The sequence below is a fragment of the Agelaius tricolor genome, unplaced genomic scaffold, assembly GCF_023055355.1.
Source record: "Agelaius tricolor isolate 1412-34295 unplaced genomic scaffold, bAgeTri1.0.p SCAF_1, whole genome shotgun sequence".
Classification (NCBI taxonomy): Eukaryota; Metazoa; Chordata; class Aves; order Passeriformes; family Icteridae; genus Agelaius; species Agelaius tricolor.
The window spans coordinates 32,501,897-32,517,097 of NW_027269261.1; the positions used below are offsets into that span (position 1 = coordinate 32,501,897).

Sequence of the window (15,201 nt, forward strand, 5' to 3'; positions counted from 1 at the left end):
AAAGTGCATACTGTGGCAGTCATGGAGTCATTAAAACACAGTATGATGGTAACACAGATGCAAAGAAATTTTTGCTGTACGGTTTCTACGCTACTTTCTGCTACACATGTATTTTATGAAAGGCTTATCCTTGCAATCTAATCAGTTATTCAACAACAACAAAAATAAATCAACTGATTTTAATGAGAGCATATAGCCATCTTAATTTTTTTAAAACTCTGAGTAGAGTTGAAGGAACCTTGAACATAGGGGCAGGACTAATGGCTGGGATGGAAAAAAAACCAGGGCAGGCAATAATAGACCCTATGGTTAGCAAGGAAATAGGAGCAGAGACAAAAAGTTTCTTATAGAGGACAGAAGCTAAAATTAAAGCCAAGGGAGCAAAAATGTCAATCACTACAAAGATATGGAGACACAGAAAGGATGAACTAGTGACCTACAGCAAATGCCCTCAGCAGAGGCTAAAACTGGTATTGGAAGCAGTGACAACAGATGACAGTAACTTGGAATTTCTCAGATGCTAAATGCTACTTTTCTTTACCTTAGATAAGTTCATTTAATGCAGGTTGTGTAAAACCTGCATAAACCTAAAAATAAACCTAAAAATTTGGCAGTACTGATTTGAGCCTCTCAGCAATTCAACTGAAAATAAAGCTGAAGACATAGGATAAGTACACAGCCTTTAAAACAAATTTTAAAGCCAATACATAAATGTAGGAAAGGGTAAGAATCCCAAGGGAAGAGAAAAACCTGCAAACCTACCATCAAATGAATTTAGACTGAATCATCAATTATGTCCAGGATCAATCTATCTCAGATGGGCAAAACATATCAAAAAGTTTCACTGAAGTAGAGGTTCAGCAGTACTAGTTATCAGGAGGAACTAATATGCTATGGCTATCAATTATTTTTCCCATATACACACAGTCCTTCCTATAACCATCTCTAACTTCAGACTTCTGAAAAGAAAGAGATGTTCTAGGAAGATTATTTTGAAAATATTTATTTCATTATTTGTCCAGATACTATGAGACTCCCTTAGGTATATTCTGTGTGTCTCTCAGGTCACTACATCTTCCTTTTGCACAGATCACAACAGAAAAACAAATGTTGAAAAATATTACCAAAATCAGGAATAATTACTCACACTAAGCAAAACACTTCCACAGTATTAAGAAAATACTCTACACTATTAAAACTAATCTTAAAAGGAAAGCATATTTCTTGTTTAGGCTTCCAAATTAAGTTCTTTGAAAATCTCTGGAACCTGAACACTGACAACGTCTAAGTATCAAATAACATTTACATGCTTGTGCAAGATCTCTGAAGTTTTCACTGCTGGGTGTTGCATGATACGGCATTAATTGGTTACCAGAATGTGCAACTAACTTTGCCTTGGTTCACCTGAAGCAGAGTAGTGCCAGCAATGACAGAGGTATTGATATACTAATCTCATGGACTTGCAACAAAAAAAAAAATTCCTTTTTGGTGAATACGCATGACTTAAAGCAGAAAGTACCTAACATGAAATAATGTCCTGATAAATCAAAAATGAAAATGAGAACATGGTCTCTCACACTCCAAAGCTTACTTTTTTCTCTCTCTGTCACCTGTGATTGATCTGAAATTTTATCTCAATATGTAAAGGAGTACAAAATCACATACACTTCAGCCTTGGGATATACACCAAGTACCTCTGCAAGTCCCAAAAAAGCAACTGAAAGTTCATCTTCTGGGATTTGGCTATCATAAATCAGAAGTTACTATCAATTTCCACTAAAAAGAGATGTGCAGGTGGTGTGAGTGTTCTGCCTGCCAGACACTTCTCTCGTAAGAAGAATTTTAAGTAACCCATTCAGTGAGTGAAGGAAAGCAGTAAGGAGTGACAGAGCAAATCCATCAGCTCCCTTTGTCCTCTATGTGCACCTGGGTACAAACTCTGTTACTTTGGGAGCACTCCTTTCAAACCAACCTTGCTATCTCTTCCCGGTGGGCAGTCCAGTCACGAATGTAGTCTTCCTGCTCCTTTATCCTGTGCTTGAAGGTGTTGCTGCTTTGAGCTGCTGTCCCAGCGCTCTGCAGTCGCGCGGTTTTCAGGGCTGGAGAGGTACGCAGACGGGTATGTTTAGGGGAATTACGGTTTGATCCGAACTCATCTTCTGAGGTGGAAGCATAATCTGTAGGAAAGCGCCTCCATCTTGCACTTACTAAATTAGTTTAATCATTAAAAAAGAATTATTATGGCGTCTTTAATAAGAGAAAACAGCATTATTTCAGTAACATCACAAAAAATACACAGCTATTTATTATCCATCCCCAGGTACCTCACAAAAGGTTTATTTACTACATCTTTAAAAGAAAGCTACAGAATTTGTAGTAGTTAAATAAAAAATATTGATTAATAAAAACATAAAACTAATGCTCTTTGTATAGTGATGAGTAAAGTAGATGTAAAAGCCAGTGATTGTGTATGAGCTCAAACAAACTGTATTACAAAACAAGGGCCCAATTCATTAACATTTAAGTATATAGTCAGATTGCACTTTTTCTGCAGATTTTTTCCCAAATTTCATCCAAGGTTTATGTGATACACAACAAAGAAAATGAGGAGATATGAAGGAGGGATGGAGCTGGCACCAAGCCTGGAATGCATGCTTACGTAAGGAAAGCATAAAATTCCTAGATGATGTGTAGGTCTTTTCCAACCTTAATGATTCTATGCTTATGTGTTTAGTACAGAAAAAGAATATATAAAATTAATATATCCAGATCTGCAGCACATCCATAAGAAAAGCAGCCTCAGAGAAAGAAGTATATATTCTGACACGCAGCACATAAAGCATTACACAGCCTTGTTGGTGAGGACAGCCTGAAGTACAGGAGAACTGGAACTAAGCAGGAGACTCTTGTCCCCTTATGAATTACTAAAGTCTAGAAAATGGATTTCAGATGTGCTGTCCTCAGACATTTCCAGCAGGAAGAGATACCACCAAGTGTAAAGAAATCCTCATCACCACAGCCTGCTAAATTGTTGCAGGGGATTTAATACCCCAAATTCATTGACATTCATGAGGCTCTTTAAGTACTGCAGAAAATGAAGTAAGTGTGTCAGCACCTATTGGTGACTGAAAAATATAGAACCAAATGATGTAAACTGGTTTTTAGCATTAAAAAATTCAAGAACTAATAATGATTTCTCCTGATACATTAAAAAATGAGCATTACAAATGAAGTATACATCAATATGAATTTAAGTAACAAATAATGGAAGTAATTTTTGTGTAATGCAAAGATTATGGTATGTAGAATATGACATTGGTGTATAAGCTTACATCCCTTCCCTCATACAAATAATGAAGTTTCAACTGCTGAAAACAAACATGTGCTGGTGCAATTTTTTCAGGTTTAAATATGGGTTTCAAACTATGTCTAGTTCTACTTTTTTTAAAATCTTCTAACTTTATTGTGGAAAGTAACAATGTCTCTCCAATCACTTTCTGATCTCTTTTTTGGAGGCTTCAAAGTTGTTTGATCTTAGGGAAATAAAACATGAGCAGAAAAAGTACATTTTCCCACCAACAGCATGCAAGCAATGCGTGACCAAAGTCCAAAGAGATTTATGAGTTGGGCCCACATTTTTTCATCCCTTTTTGTTTAAATTCTTTTTCCCAGTTAGAATTATAGTCTTTAAAATAATTATAAAATTTATGTTAAAATCTCTCAAGTGAGATACTTCAGCAACTCAGCACTGTACAATGAGCATATGTAATAATATATTTAAAAACTAAAAATTGAATGAGAAGTGAAATATCAGAAACAGATTTGATTTCTAGTACTCTACCACTGTAAGTTTCAACATCAGGGTCTGGGTCTGGGAGAAGCTTGGATTTCTCTGTGTACAAAATAGTGTTTTATCACGTTAATTCAATTTAAAACATTCAGATTAGAAGCATTTGCTTAAATAAAATATATTTATGAAATTAGTCTTAGGTCCTCTTTTCCACCCACACTTTTTTAGGAAAAGATTATACTTTCAATCAAAAATACTGAATTTTGTAAAGGTTTAAACATTTCAGAGATACTAACTGAAATGAAATAATTAACAATCATTTGTAACATTACATAGTATCATAAAACCCCTAATTTTAAGACCATTAAATTTTAAGGCCTTGAAATGTTGGGGTGTTACATATGATTAATGTGTTTAATATGAGGACAAAGTTACTGTAGGCCTAGTGGTAAAAATCTCAAAGTTGTGAAATTCATGACAAGCATATCCAAGCATGTTTCCCAGTGCATATATATGCTTTTAATACTATCTTTAAATTATGCAGGCCCAAAATGTCACTGTAGTTTATGTACATTTCTGAAAGCTGTTGTGCAGTTGCTTATCTCAGACACCAAAGACTGTGAATACCAGTACCATTAACTAGAAAATCCTCCAAAACCTTGGCTAAAATAATCAGCACTCAAACCTAATTTAGTGACTACTCTGTGAGAAATATAATGTCCTGACAATCATTAAGCTGGCAAGTTTGGTGATTTGGACAACATACTCTCACTTCAAAGATCTGAGAATAAATTTTATTGAATATATTCCTTATACTACTTAGAATGTATTCTACTCTGATTGAGGCATTGACTTCTCAAGGTGCATCCATTTCCAAGCTCCTACTACTAAAATCTACTTAGTAAGGGCTGTTTTTTCTCAATTATCAATTTCTTTTCCCCCACAGTTACCTCAACAGCTTTGATCAACCTATCTGCCAGCTATGTGCAATGACAGCTAGGTCAGCAAGGCAGCAGAGCTGCCAAACACAGCTGGCTGCTCAAGGTCTCTCTGTTCTGACTCAATGCCCGATTTTACAGTTGCAGCTTAGCAGCTTCGCACGGCTGATCCTGCTGTTTGTATTCCTGACACACAGCTCCTTCTGTAACATCATCTTCAATTTCCCTCTCTTGTTGTGAAAATAGGTCTTTGGGCTCCTCTGTTTTTATTGATCACACTCTACTGTTTGATGAGGCAGTGCCTTCACCAGACCTTTCACTGCTTGTGCTATAAAGTTAGTAATTCTGCTTCATGTGTCTTCACAGTGTTCTCAGTTATCAAGCCTCCTACCCCAGAAACACTCTGGTAATGACTTCAATGCTAACAGTTCTCACCCTAGCTGTTGCATTTATCTGCTTGCCCTTTCATATAAAAGTAAGCAATACTTCACTGCATCAAGGATTAGAAATGATTCTTGAAATTACAGACTTGCTGCTAGCTCTGATAATTTTAGCTCTATCATATTGCAATTCATCCACATGAAGTACAAGACAATAAAAAAAATCCAGAAACTACACCTTATTCTTGCTTTCTTTTTACAGGTATATGTGTCTGAACATTGATTTGGGAAATTCAGAAATAACTTGCTCTTTGTGGGCTGGATTTAAGAGGCTGCCAGTGTTTACTGATCTACAATGTGGTAGTGTTAACTGACCTCTGATGAGATAACCCATGGAACATATTTAACATTTTGAGAGAAGCTAGTCCTCTGGTAAAGGAAACAAAATCCCCAACCCAATACTGGTAATAATCATTCATTTTCCAGTCTTTCTATGTCCAGGGAGAGAAGAAAATCCATTCCTGTCACACCTTGATTATATGTGCCTGAAGTAAAACATATCCGAACAGCTGAGGTGCTTTAGTCAAGCACTTCATTAGTACTTTCCAAAAGTGCTAAAATTAATTGTTGACTTTTCTAGAAACAAAATTAAATTGAGGAATTAAAAGTGGCCTATATGTAGTTGGAGATGCATTTATACATATACTCCTATATACACTAGAAGGTTACACTACTTTCAAAGCAATTCAAATTTTCCTAAAGAATAACCAAAATAAATCAGAAAAAAAATTATACAATAATGTTACTGATACAGACAAAATTCAGAACTCTAGATCCAAAACAGTAGTAATAATATTTTTTACTTATGTATTAACAAGACTTAATTGGTTTATTTAGCAATGATTTTGTTTTGAAAGTATCTGACTGCTTCATTAATTACTTTCAGATTCTGGCCCTTATAGTCATGGACTTCTCCATTGATATATATTAACTGATACAGTTTTATAAGACAGAAGCTACTACTACTGTAGATTTTTCTAACAAATGGTCTTTTAAAATTACCTAGATTATTATGTTGGGGTACCCATGAGAAGATGGCACCTTTTCTCTCTTGAAAACAGTGTTTTATGTAAGCTACAGTAAACTTTTACTGTGGGACATGGAAAAATGAACATTTAGCAAAGACGATAAAATGATAGATTAATAGAGTGAGAAGAGAAAGATACACTCACTTCCCTTAACAGAAGCAGCAAACCACTTCAATGCAGCAACCTGGGAAGTCTAGGAAGCCTGCAATACCTCACATGGACACAAAACTCAAAGTTCATACAGAGTTTTGTGAAAAACAAAAGTAGTCAAGTGAAAAAAAACATCTGGGCTTTACCTTTCCAGAAATCAGCATTATCATAATGTAAACTAGTATTCATTATTAAAATAAATATATGGAAGCCTTAACTGACACTTCTCTACCCTAGCATTGCCACCTTTCAGGCTGCATTGACAATTCAAAATTTTGATTAAAATTGAAAACATGCTGCTTTTCCAATTATATCTGACAAGGAAAGACTAAATTTTTATTTGAAGGGTCATCTGTTTTGGGTACCTTTGTAGACACCTGTCATAGAATCACAGAGTCAACTCTACAATTCAGCAGTGTATCTCAGCAGAAATTTATATTAAGCCAATAAATGACACACCAAAACTAAGTACCTGGGGAGTATACAGTGCTAAGAATCCTGACATGGTCCACTTATGATATGCAAGCAACAGAAAGACAGCAGGAGTGTGGGAAATTAAGTATCACAGTGGCTTATATCAAGTCTGAATGGGATGTAGCAAAATTCCAGAGCACTACATCACTGGAAGCTACTCAGTTTTATTCTGAGACTGTGGATTGACTGCAAATATGGTAAAGCTGCTAGCATGACAATTCTAAAAGCAAGCAGACATTTATTTTAAATACTCATTTCACAAGAAAGTTCACTTTTTTATAATTACCACATTTTATTTTGATAGCTTTAATATTGCTGTTGAAAAAACCTACCAGCTCTAACACTGCTTGCACTAAGAATGCTATGTTAACTTCTAACAGAATAGTAGGTTAAAATTCGTAGACTGTGCAGATTTTTCCTTCCAAATGTAAGACAAGGTAGAATAGCCACCACGCAAAAGACGATCAACATGATCTGGAAATCATGATGGACTCATAAATCGCCATGATTTGGAACACAAAATGGGAAATAATCCAAGATAAGGCAAACCCTTTAAAAGACATTTCTTGATGATATTTAGTTAGGTAGTACATAGTTTTTCAATTCATTACTTCAACGTTGTTATTATTCTTATCAAAAAATCTCTGATTGCCTATTTACAAGCCTAACTTATAAATAAATATCTCCTATGTACTAAATAGTGTTGCTGACCTGAACTTCTACTACCATGATTTGAGCAAAGAGATCTTTTGACTGTTTTTGCACTAAAACGAATTATTGTTGATGCATTTGACTGTCCCAATTCAGTTCTTAGTGGTTTCAAGATGAAAACATATCCAAAGAATTGAAGGATTACAGTTTCTTGGCTTTATGATTTTAAAGGAGAAACCTCTACAATGCCATGGAAGCCTCTTACTCCAAAGAAAAAAGACTGCATCAACTAAAACTCAAAAGTTTCATAAGAGCGGTTTCTTAAACAATTTCTTTTAAAAATCGACATGTTAAAAGCATCTAGTATTGTACAAAATTATTTCAAATAATCTCACATACCTGAGGGAGAATTATGAGCCGAAGCCAAGGATTTGGATTTTGAATCTGAAAGTCGAGAAATGCTATTGGCTCGAGTTCTAGCAGAAACTTTAGCACTGTCTCCTCCTGAGATCAGCCTTGACCCACTTCTGATGATTGCGTCTGGGGTACGCGGCGAGGCAGTGCTCCTAGTTATTGTTGCTTCAGAGTCGCTGCGTGCTGATAAAGAGCCGAGTCGATTCCTGCGAGGCTGGGCCAGTAAGTCTATTCTGGAAATGTTTCTCCTCCCCGACGGAGGTTTTGACGTAGAACTCGTAGTGGACACTTCGGAAGCGACCGAAGCCTTGTCGGCGTCGGCAAGCTCACTATCTGAGACTTCACCAAGGCGGGCTCTGCGCAACAGAGAAGTCCTTGTGGGACGAGGTCTTGGAAGAGTGGTAGATTTACTGGACTGCCCAAGTCCAACAGGAGAGGTTTTTGATTTAGCTGACTTTCCTTCCATCTTGGAATGTACAAGTTCATCTGCTGAGGCGAAAGGAACTCTTCCATGTGATTTGCCAGAGTAGTTTTCCTGGTCAGATGATAGGATATCAGAAATGGCAGAATGAGGTACACTGGATGTTTGGTCATCATCTGTTAAATCTACTGATGGTTGCCTCATTCTTCCACTGGATTGCACCGTTTTGCGAGCGTCAGCTCTAGACCCACCATCTGAAGATCGACTCTTAGTTTTCTTTTCAATCTTTTCTCTAGCACTTGTAGAAGATTTTAAAACATCTTTTGAAGGGGAACCAGTGGAACATCTATCTTTATATAAGTTTGTAAAGCTCTTCCGCTTCTGTGTGGATTTTCTTTCAGTGTCACCAGTAACTAGACTGATTGTGCTGGCCGTATCGACATCTGATTCTGGTGATATGGAGTTATCTCTGTTATAACTAGGAGTGTCAGGACCTTCATCAGTTTTATTTTCTTCACGCAATTTAGCTTCAAGGAAAGCCATTACAGCTTCTGTGTCTTTTAAAATTAGTGTTGTATCTATACTGGAATCAGTGTCCATCGAATCACTTCTGTCACGTAACCTGTTTGCAGATACTAAAGGGGCAGCAGAACCACTCTGCTTATTAATGTGAGGAATAAGTTCTATAGGTATATTTGTGCTAGGCTTATCTATAGTAAAGCTACCTTGCCTCACTAAGGGTTTTGAAGATTCCTTTTTATCTCCTGCAAGTACTTTAGGACTTTGTCCTCTAATGATTTCCTCATTTTTTCTTCTTTTTCCCTCAATCTGTGCCAATTTAATTTCTGCTTTATCTGTAACATGTCCGGGAGCATTTTCTTGATTATCCAAAGTTTTGGGTGACATAACAATCTCCTCCCTACCTTTCTCAATCTGGTTTGCAGCAGATTTTGTAGAGGATAATTTTGCAGGTGCCCACTGTCCTTGCTCCTTTCTTTCTTGCTGTTGAATTTTTGCTAAAGCTTGTTTCACCACAGAAGTTTCTCTGCCAGTTTCAACTCTCTCTTTACTAGAAGAGCTGGGAAAAGAAAACACTTTGTCTCCCGTAGCTTTGGGTGAAAGACCATTCATTGCTCTGCTTGACTTAGCATCTGAGGCACGAGCTGGAGTTTCTTTCTCTTGAAGTTCAGTGTCTTGCTTTTCACCTATTTCTGACCTCTGATGAGATACAGTTTTTGGTTTTAAATTTTCATTTACTTTCTCTTCTATGGGAAGCTGTGGAAGTGTCCTCCTCTTTCGCTCACCTTGGCTGGTCAGAGAAGCAGCTGAACCAGCACTTCTTACAGAAATACCAGACTCACTGATGTCTGTGTCTAAACATGAAAGAGAAAAAATATTTGAGAAGACATTCAACAGCTAGGCAAATAGAAAGATTAAATGTTTAAGACTGCGTAAGGCAGTCTGCAACATAAAACAGAGCTGAAAAAGTCATCAGTCCATCCTGCTGTTCTATGACAAGATCAATTATATTTAGACATGTAGAAAAACATTTAATGAACTCTTTTAGCCAGCTGAATCATACTAAGTTTTTATGATCTCACAGTAGGTTAAAATAGGTCAGAAATCACTGTTATATCAATTAGCACACCATTACAACAGGAAGTGGAAAGCAAGTCTTACATTCCTAAACACCTTTAGGACCAGATTTCAAAACTACCAAAAAGAGTAAGATCCTCCTTCTTCCTCCCTACCTGCCTGTTCCACAGCTTGAGGTCTGTCTCATGGACAGACTACAGCCTCTCCCTGTGAGGCCTTGCCTCATTCAGGCAAGAATCTGCAGTGCTGGGAGACACTTCTCAGCAATATTGAAAAGCCCCACTCATGAACAAAGAAATTACTATGGCTGAAAAAGCAAAAATAATGTTTTTATCCCAAACAAGACACTGTAGTATAAAAATGCATGGAAATGCATCAACAATGCTTTGTATACAAAGCATCAAAAGAATGCAGTATTAGTGCTAAAGCACTTTCACTGAATTCTCAGTGTACACAGAATGAATGCTCCATCATCAGAAAAGCATAGGCATCCCATGGACTGTTGCAAGGAATAAGTGTTTCAGAAACCAAGATTTATTTTTCCACAGTGATGATGACTGTGCCCTCTTTGCCCATTTAACAAACACAGCAGTTGTGCTGTCAGAAACAAGCCTTTATTACTCAAAAGTGATTTAAATTGCTCTATAAATTGCCCTGACTTTGAATATTTGAATAGAAGAAATTCTTTTTGCAGTTCATTTGTCTGCTGTTGCAATATAATGTGACACATTTAGTAACACACATCTGTCAAATCCCTTTCTTGCCAGGAGAGATCTATAAGCAACTGCTCTGCACACCCTGTTGAGACTTTCCTATCACAGCTTGCCACCAACATTGGTTGCTCCAGGAGTAAGAACTGGAGTATAGGGTTTCTCTCTCTGCAAGAATCCTCTAAGCAATTAATTGAATATCAACCATCATGGTGTATGTATACCTGCTACTTTCTATCCATGCTCTTCAATCTATCTTTTCTCTTTGCAGTGTCACACCTTTGATGAAGAATGCAAAATGACTCACAGTTGTTTTTTTTCTATATGTTAAGATACTAATTTGAGAAACAGTAAGTACCTCTGTAATCTAAGCAAGATTTTCTAATTCCAGGACTGTTTTTTTTCTTGAAAATTATGAAACAAATTGAAGGTTTAATGAAAATCTTTATGATTGCCATCTGTGAAGACTGACTTCTCTCAGACACGACTACTAGATCAAATATTTAGTACATATATATGCATGTGACTTGCTTCCTGGTGAATTTCAAACTGCCTTTAGAAAAAAAAAGGCATGGAGTTGTTTAGCAACTACATGTTGTAAGTATGTGTTATGTGAAGTTTAAATACCAAGATTTTTAAAGAAGATACAGGCATCTAAGTCAACAAGACATCCTTTCTGAATTGGTTTTTAGATGTACGTACTAAATTTTATTCTTATTACACCTTTGGTGCTTTGAATGCTTTATCTCCCCTTTAGTATTTTAAGAGTTCTTGCAGAGCAGGTATGCTACTTCCCTTTAACTCTTACCTTAGTTCTCATAATGGTAAAAAAAGTCTTTACCTCTCCAAAGAAGAAAGATCCTAGTAGTGCCTCATCTGAAAGTGACCATTTAAAACTACAGAACACAAAAGACCACCAAAGCTCCCAATTAACCACCCAAAGAATCAGTCTCAATAGCAATGATTTTAAGGGTCTGTATGTACACACCCAATCCTTTCAAATAGTGCAAAATTTGCTCTTGATTTCCATTATTCTGCGTGTATCAGATAATTTAATTTTACCCCTTTCCATCTCCTTTGACTTTCAGTATCCTAGGCCAAGTTCAATGCTTATGAGTGGAGGAAAAGCTAAAACAGAGCAGCAGTCACTGATTAGAATTTTTTCACGCATTGGTACAGATTCATGCATTATGCAACACCAAAAGCAAAACTTCTTTGTACAACTTCTCCCAAAGATGATCACAACCTCTAAAGTGAAATTTGCAGGAAGAAAAAAGCAGAAGAGAAGTTTATAGTCAAGATTGTATATATTAAAGAATAAACCATTTCAAAATCACAAATGTGAATAATTAAACTATGGAGAGACATGCCCTGAACATCTGGCACTCACAAGAAAGGGAGATAAGGTTGCTCATTGCTAAAGAGAAAGTTTCTGGGTTTTTCAAGAAATATCAAAGGTCTTCTGTATTTCCAAGATAAGGAAAGGATGCTATGCTTCAGATGAAGTGTCTCAGGTTGGATTGTTTAAAAATCATTACCATGAAGTCCAATTTAGACTAAGAAAGATGCAAGGAAAGAAACATACTATGCGGACCAACCCAAACTGTATTTAAATTAAAGTTTCTCTAATATTATTCTCTAATAAAAACAGTTTATAAACTCTCCTGTTTTAGTACCATTCAGTGTAATACTGGCACTCAACTACCATGCAGACACCACTACTGCTGAGCTTGTTTTTATGCTGCTTCTACTCAATGACACAGAAGAATCTCATGTGAAATTGAGGCATGAGGAGTAAAAAAGTGATTAAGTACAGTACTCAATCATTCTTTTCTCCCTTTCACAGATTTTTCAGCATAAATTATGACAATAAGAACAGTTTTTAATACCATTTTCTAATGGAGCAGGCACAGAGGACTCCAATCTCAAGTCATCTTGGTCATGACGTGTGTGATTAGCAGCCAAACTGGCCCACTGTGACACCCAACGTTTACTTCCAGGGTTAGCAGAGCCTTCCTAAGAAGGAAAAAAACAGCAGAAGAAAAATTATAACTGTTTGATAAAAAAGCCTGTCATCTTTCCAGGCTTTTCCTGAATAGATAGGTCAGACACTATTTTCCTGGAGAAGGTGGAAAAAAATAGTTTACCTCAATAAATTTTAGAATGGCAAACAATAAACAAAATCTACATAGCTGCTGAATCAGTACTATATAAACAACAGTTCCTAGTGCAGTGAACATTTAAACACCAGAACCTCTATAAAATGTATCAGAACATGTGCTAGTTCTAAGATCAGGTTATTTCAATCCTCCGCTCAGAAGTGCAGAAAAAGTACATGGGATGTGGGGGTGTGTTAAAAAATTAAAAATGTGCTTCAGGAAGACAAGAAAGTGACATTTTACCGGTTTAGAAGACCCTCTTGTCCAGATGGAATATTGTATTTACTTCATTACAGAAAGACTACCTTAAGGACTGAAAGAGTAATAACTTATGATGGAAAGGAAAGGAAGCTCAGATTATTTGTTTGGCCTAAACAAAAAAAGAAGCAAAGATTAGTTCTAAACCATCCTACTGCATAACAATGAAGTCAATGTCATCAGTATTTTACAATGTTTTTGCACCTAAACCAGAAAGGAAAATAATTTTTTTCTTGATGGTATGCCTTTTGAAATCTTGAAAATTTTTAAAATGTAAGAAAAGCATAGAATTAAATCATCTACTTGTGTTACTAAAGCATCCTTTTTTCAAAATCTGATTTCTAATTATAGTACAATGTTACTGTCCTATCAAATATCTTAGCAGTCTCTCTTCCTTACATCTCCAAAAAACATCACCAGCCCTTCAAATCTTTGCACTTCTACTCAAAACACTGATTTCTGCCTAATGTCTTGACAAGTCTTGGATTCTAGTCTTTGACCAGGAAACAACACTATCCATTCTATAAAATTTATGGAGCAGAACTAGAATGGTGAAAAATGTCACCTACTATATGACAACTTCTTTCAAATTAAAAGTTACTCAGACATTTGAAAAGCTTGAATTGACAATCTTGAATTTCTCCTGTTAGTGCAAGCGAGTGCAACATCATGAATCTCTTCCAGAATACCATGAATGTAGTGTATCAGAGATGCAGCAGGTAATTTTTTTGAACGATTATACAAGTTTCCATATTTTGAATTAATTTTTTAAAATCAAAATGCTATAAAATTCAAGTATAACAATAGCAAAGGAAGGCAATTCAGTGTTTTTGTTATTTATGGGCATTTCTGAAGACAATGTGAGGTGCCAGTAAGAATATTACAAAAAACACACTGCATTAATGCAACTACCAAAGCCTCATTTTTCTTTCCTATCACTAATCTCTCTTTTCCTATCTGTACTAGTGAACTTCTATCTAATAAAACAACTAATTATAGCCAAATCCAAACATGATAGATGTCCCAATCATCTTTGCAACAGAAAATTTCAACTAGTTCCTTCTGTACCACCTGATCAATTTCTGAGACACAGGTGTGTGTCAGAATCTGAATTCTACTTCAAAATGGAGAAACATACTAAGATTTTGCAGATTAACTGCCGTGAAACAACATGATAAATTATCTTCTCTTGTAATGACACTGCCAAAAAATGGTTTCTACATAGCAGTGAATGTAAATGTGTGCTTTGCCAGGTCTCTGTGTATAGAAGCATAAATAATATCAAAAATACACTGTTTCTTTTCATACTAGTTTAAGCACATCCAGAAGGTGTAAGGTTTATAAAACACATATCTAAAAAGTCACGTTCAGATATCCGAATATTCTTCCTATAACCCATATCAACTGGCATCTTACAGGCTCTCAAGTATACAATCCTCCAAATTTTCTCTTGAATACCAAAAGCAATTTCCTAGTATTTCAGAAAAACTGGGTTTATCTGTGAGATACCAGCCTTTTACCTTTGTGTTAAATCTGCTTTCTCTTATGCTTATCTCACATTTCTTACTCACATACAAAGTGAGTAAGAAATCTTTCAATAGGAGTAAGAAATCTTTCAAAAATGTAACAATGGATTTCTGTGAGCTTATTGTTCAGCCTGAAGTTTTAGGGCTTCAGGCTCCACATCTGAAAAAAATCCACAGCATACACACATTACACCTAAAAGCATGTCCAGCTCTTGGCATTTCAGAGCAGATTAACTTTTTTTTATTTAATAAATTTCAATAATGTGAATAAAATTAATTAAAAAATCAGATGTCTTTTCAGACACATAACTCAAGACAGTTCAAGTTGTAAGAATCATATTATTTCATCTTTTCAGAAATTGCTGCCTTGAAAGCAGTTCTTCTCACTATACCTGCTTCAGAACCATATGCCTCTAGGGTGATGATCTTTTTACACATTTCCATACCTGACTTATTTACAGGCAATGTCTTCAAGTTATTCCTGGAACAACACTGACACCTATCTTTAACAGTTCTTTTTCTCTTCTATTACAGTTACTCCATTTATACATGAAAACCCAGCAATTGCATCCATCTCAGCTGTTACTTTGCCAGACTAATTGAACAGCACTGATCTGTTCTTGTAAGGTAAATCTCCATTCCTGTT

The 15,201-nt window shown here is 36.0% G+C and overlaps 1 protein-coding gene across 8 annotated transcripts in view; it reads right to left on the reverse strand.

Moving 5' to 3' along the window:
• Window positions 1-15,201, reverse strand: part of CEP170 (centrosomal protein 170) — a 95,711-nt gene that overhangs the window by 15,529 nt on the left and 64,981 nt on the right. For 7 of the 8 annotated variants that reach the window (XM_071428915.1, XM_071428938.1, XM_071428897.1 and 4 more), the window contains 3 exons: window positions 12,502-12,628; window positions 7,871-9,679; window positions 1,973-2,207 (listed from right to left, as the gene is read on the reverse strand). In XM_071428915.1, coding sequence (XP_071285016.1) covers window positions 1,973-2,207; window positions 7,871-9,679; window positions 12,502-12,628 — 2,171 coding nt within the window. The remainder of the gene's footprint in view (window positions 1-1,972; window positions 2,208-7,870; window positions 9,680-12,501; window positions 12,629-15,201) is intronic. The other variant, XM_071428908.1, reaches the window with a different exon arrangement.